Raw genomic sequence first — 4,808 nt, 5'->3', positions numbered from 1 at the left:
TTTAAGAACTGTAGGGTCCAGAAGTGGTCTGCAAGTGTCTGAACTGTACTTCAAAGGTTATGGTTTGTGGTTTGCTCATTTAATGTTATTAGTTTGTATCTAGGTGTGTCATCTGATTGGTAAGATGGTTACTTTGGGAAAAAACTTCTCTTGATGAGAAAGGCTGAATACAGTCTGTAAGTTGAGTAATTCATCTATGGAAGAAGGAACCTCTGCAATTATTAGCTGAAGTGGTTTGCAGAATATTCTGCCCATGTGTATGGGGTATTTGGAGTTGGTTGGGTTTTTTCTGCAATGATTTTTTTTTTTTTTTTTTATGTGTATGTGATCTTTCTTTTCGCTTTCAGGTCTTGAGGATAAACTTACGTGAGTTCTAAAAATGGGAAGAATTTTTCTGGATCACATTGGTGGCACTCGCCTGTTCTCCTGTGCAAACTGTGACACTATCCTGACCAACCGATCTGAGCTCATCTCCACTCGTTTTACAGGGGCCACGGGAAGAGCCTTTCTTTTTAACAAGGTGGGTAAGAAGCTGAGGAGGAACTACTATTTGCTTTTGAAAAATGAATTGGTGGGTTATGAATCTGTCATCACAACTAAAAAGCTTCTTGGCTAAAATGTTGTGTAATTACTATCTCATTTTTTTAATTATTTTCATTTTGTTCTATCTAGCTGTCTTTGAAGTCCAATCAGGCATTCACTATCAATGGCAAGCTATCTAGATTAGTTTATCCGCAATACTGAAAGACTGTAAAGAGGGTTGTGTGTACATAGGTATCATGCCAAAATACATGGAGTTTTGACTTTGGAGACTTCTGTAATATGAACCTCAGATTCACTGTGAGAGTATCTTCTTGTCTATCAAAGAGTTTCAAAGGCATTTGTGCTTTTAGTCAGTTAAAGTCTAGGTAGTATTCTGTTTAATTCTAAAATGCATTGAAGCTAAGAGTAGTTGGGCAGCTTTAGGTAACCATAGGCACTTTTACAGGCAGTAACACTCTAGTTTAAGATTTTTTTAATCATATTTGATTTAATTCAACAGACTGAAATACAGAAGTGTCCTGGTTTCAGCTGAGATTGAGTTTGTTTTCTTCCTAGAATCTGGTGCAGTGCTGTGTTTTGGCTTTAGTCTGAGAATAATGTTAATAAGACACCTAAACAAGTGAATTGTAGCATTATTTATTAACCCTTCTGTTAGACTTACTGAAAAAAACAGTGATGATCTTGTGCTTTCTCACAAAGCTCCTGGTCCTGTAATCATTGGTGTGTGTTGGTTTGGGTTTTTTCTTGAAAGCCATTTGGTAATTGGCAGAGTTGATAGAGGCGTCAGTAATGTCTTCACTTACTGTGCTTGGCCTTGGGATTTCTGGTATGCTGGATCCTGCAGTAGTATTAATCTCTAAGGGTTGGGCTTCATAGCTATAAAAGGACTTTGCATCTGTGTGTTTTCACCCAATATGAACTGGATCCTGGGATTCAAATTTTTCTGGTGTTATAAAGTGGGGTTTAATCACAGAAATTTATTTTTTTTACATTTCTGCACGCAGAAACCTTACATCTGAAGTTACATCTGAAGCATGTAGAGACAATGAGCAGAGTCAGGTGGCAAGCTGAGAAGGCAGCACAGCCCCATCTTTCAGAATCCTACTGCATATCAGCAGTTTGGCTGTAGTTCTGACATTAACTTCTCAACGAATTATGTATCCTGGTTCTTTGGTGTTGCTGTGTAACAAGTTAAAAGAATGTTTGAAACAAGGTAGCACACACAAAAAAAGGTGTATGTTCAATGCCTACATTCTCAGCCACTGAGCCCTGCTTTTACTTAGAAGATTGTTTCAAATGTACCTGAAGACTTTTAAAGAAGTACCTCTTTAATGTTTTGGTTCTGACTTCTGGGAATAAGTGATTACATCAGTGGCTAGAAAAGGGTTACATGTATTAGAAGTGGATTAATACCAAGTAGTTGAACGGGGTACTCTGCACTCTAGTACGTCTTGTGATAGCATTTCATGTCTCAGTTAAACAGTGAGGGTTATACATCCCTGTGAAGCGCATCTTTAAAGTGTTACCTTCACAAGCAGATTTTCAAGGGCTGTTGACTTACTACACTCCAGTTGTCAGTTTATGTGCAGTGCCAGAGGCTTTTTACTTTTAAAATGTTGATAGTCATGGACATTGTTACCAAGCTTTGCTCTGGGCAGACTAATCCTCTCTATTCCCTGTCCCTGTGTATTCGTATCAGGTGGTAAATCTGCAGTACAGTGAAGTTCAGGATCGGGTCATGCTCACTGGCCGCCACATGGTTCGAGACGTGAGCTGCAAGAACTGCAACAGCAAACTGGGTTGGATCTATGAATTTGCCACTGAAGACAGCCAGCGCTACAAGGAAGGCCGTGTTATCCTGGAAAGAGCGTTGGTCCGAGAGAGCGAAGGATTTGAGGAGCATGTTCCATCTGACAATTCCTGAAGAGACTTGAGTCTCTTCTCAGGTTCTCTTCAACTGAAACTCAAAAATAATAAAATCATCAAAAAAATCTGCTTACATACACTGTCACCTTAGCATCAGAGTCGGATTCATGGACTACAGAGTGGGAAAGATTGAGAGAGTATTTCAGATGGAACCTTCCTTTCTTTATTCCTTTTATATTTTACTTTCCCTCCGGCAGCTGTTTGTAGAAAGAATGTTGTGCAGATGCTGTAAATTTTTCTCTCTTGCATTTACATCTGTTAGATTTGAGATTGTATCTACAGATAAATGAAAATATTTGGGGGATTTGTCTTTTGTTGGAGAGAAATTCGGTGAGTTTTCTTTTAGTTTGCACAAACTGATGTCAACATAAATTATTTTAAAACTACAGGTTTTTTAAAAAAGTAATTCCAATTTTGGAGTTAAGTTTTTAGTTAGTGGTTTTGGTTTATTTTGTTTTGTTTTTTTTTTTACCCAGTCTTTTCACTTGATCTGCTAGCTAAAGTAAAGAGATCCGAATTTGTGCTGAGTGCTAAAGGTTCAGTGTTGGTACAGCTTGGGCTGGCCCTTGTGCCATATTCTTGTTGAGGTTGATTGGTAGCACAGAGCCCATTATTTCTTGTCATTCTTGACCCAAAGATGTCACCATTCCTTGTTTATTTGTGAAGTCCCATTCACCAAGTAAACTGGTGTTGATTGGAAAATACTCTTGAAATAGGGCAAAACTGCTTGGCTTTTTTTAACTTTAACCGATGTAACTTATAAGCATAGTAATAATATAATAGTTGTCTGTTTAGTCTTGCGTTGCTTACGATTCAAGCTGTGTTTGTAATAATAGGGATCCACTGAGAAACTACTGTTTCAGTAGTGATTTTTTTTTTTGTTGCTCTACTAAACTCAATAAGTAGACAGGGAATCGCAAATCTTTAATTCTTCAAGTAGCTTTCTTTAAACCCAGAACTTCCTATGTTAAACACAGCTGCTGTGTAAAAGGAGAAGATTGCCAGCATGTTTGTTCATGCCTAGTTATGCAATCTGCATCTCTTGAAAAGATTAACTTAAACAGCTTGTTTTCAAATGCTGCTTCTGGTGTTGAAACCTTTATCTTTCAACTTTGTTGAACCTTTTCATTGTGATGTTACATTTTTATCTTTCTGGGCAGCAGTACAATGTCAGCCTAGTAGTAACTAGTGACTTGGATTCCTGCTTTCTTCTTGTAGAGGTCAGCTCTGTTTGAAACCGTGATATTGCTTGCCTTTTTAGCAAAAATGCTCTTCATTAACTTTGACTCAAGGGTGCCCAAACACTTTTGTTCTGTCTTAAGTCATAAGTTAAGATGTCAAGGGCTGAAGTTTATTTGAATGTTAGATATGTATGATTCCTTATCAGAGGTACCTTTACTTTTTTTCTTCTTATGGGATAAACTGTGGTCAACATGAAATAAGTTACCCACAGACTTAGAAGAGGGGAAAAAACCCTCTACCCAGCCAAACAGATCTGGGCTCTGACCTTTCAGAGTATTTTTCTTCACTAGCCACAGCTCCATGTCTGAAGTTAAAATGTGGAGGGTGACTATGCTGAGTATTTTCCTTACTATTTTTTTTTGTCAGCAAGTGGCAATTTGGACACCCCTGACTTGTACCTACTGCCTATTTCATGTAAAATTAGCTTTTTTATGGAATTGTCACATAGAAAGAGAACAGAGTAGATCATACCAGAGCTGTGCTTGAATCAAGCTGCTTAAACGATAGTGTACTTGTGCCTCAAATGAATCAGTTTTTGCACTGAGTGCAGTAGTACCCCGTTATCTTGTACTTCTGTCCTTCACAGACCCTTAATGCCCCATTAGCATGGTTCTCTGCAGTACTTTTCTTGTACTTCTGACATTACAGTACAATAAAGTATGTTTTGTCCTGAATTGGTATTTGCCATTCTTTATGAGTAACTTTTGGGGAGTCTGTCAATTGACTGACATAAGCTGTCTTCCATTCCCTACCTTGTTGAGTACATCATCGCATTTCTGCAGCAGAGTGACAAGCTGTTGATGAGCACCTCTCTCTGAATAGGTGGCAGAAGTGTACTGTTGATTTTGGGAGGTGCTAAGTATGCTTCATGCATATACCACTTGGACATTTGAAAACCTTCAATTTGCGCCTGTTAAAGAGAAAATAAACCCAGGAAGTTGCTCATTTAATGGAATCCTGGGTGCCAAACATGTGCAAAAATGTGGAGTTCTTGCTTTGAAGATGGCTGGGGAATTGAGGAATTGGGTATTTGTGTATCTGGAATTCTGTGATCTTTTTTCTTTTTTTTTCTAGCAGCTGGTCAACTTCATCAGCTG

General features: G+C 38.2%; 1 protein-coding gene across 1 annotated transcript; it reads left to right on the top strand.

Moving 5' to 3' along the window:
* The first annotated feature begins 343 nt into the window (after positions 1 to 343).
* YPEL5 (yippee-like 5 (Drosophila)) lies at positions 344 to 3,626 on the top strand. Its single transcript, XM_010024948.1, has 2 exons — positions 344 to 520; positions 2,243 to 3,626. The coding sequence occupies exons 1-2, from the start codon at positions 380 to 382 to the stop codon at positions 2,465 to 2,467; spliced, it is 366 nt and encodes a 121-aa protein (XP_010023250.1). The 5' UTR covers positions 344 to 379; the 3' UTR covers positions 2,468 to 3,626.
* Positions 3,627 to 4,808: the final 1,182 nt, after the last annotated feature.

Source organism: Nestor notabilis, unplaced genomic scaffold (genome assembly GCF_000696875.1).
Source record: "Nestor notabilis isolate BGI_N333 unplaced genomic scaffold, ASM69687v1 scaffold14782, whole genome shotgun sequence".
Taxonomy (NCBI): domain Eukaryota; kingdom Metazoa; phylum Chordata; class Aves; order Psittaciformes; family Psittacidae; genus Nestor; species Nestor notabilis.
This window is presented reverse-complemented; position numbering and strand designations above follow the sequence as displayed.

What these genes read in the sequence shown, in the direction of transcription:
- YPEL5 (XM_010024948.1), top strand. Translation starts at nt 380, where the DNA reads ATGGGAAGAATTTTTCTGGATCACATTGGTGGCACTCGCCTGTTCTCC. An exon ending in GAGCCTTTCTTTTTAACAAG is followed by an intron (nt 521 to 2,242) that starts GTGGGTAAGAAG and finishes TATTCGTATCAG; the next exon opens with GTGGTAAATCTGCAGTACAG.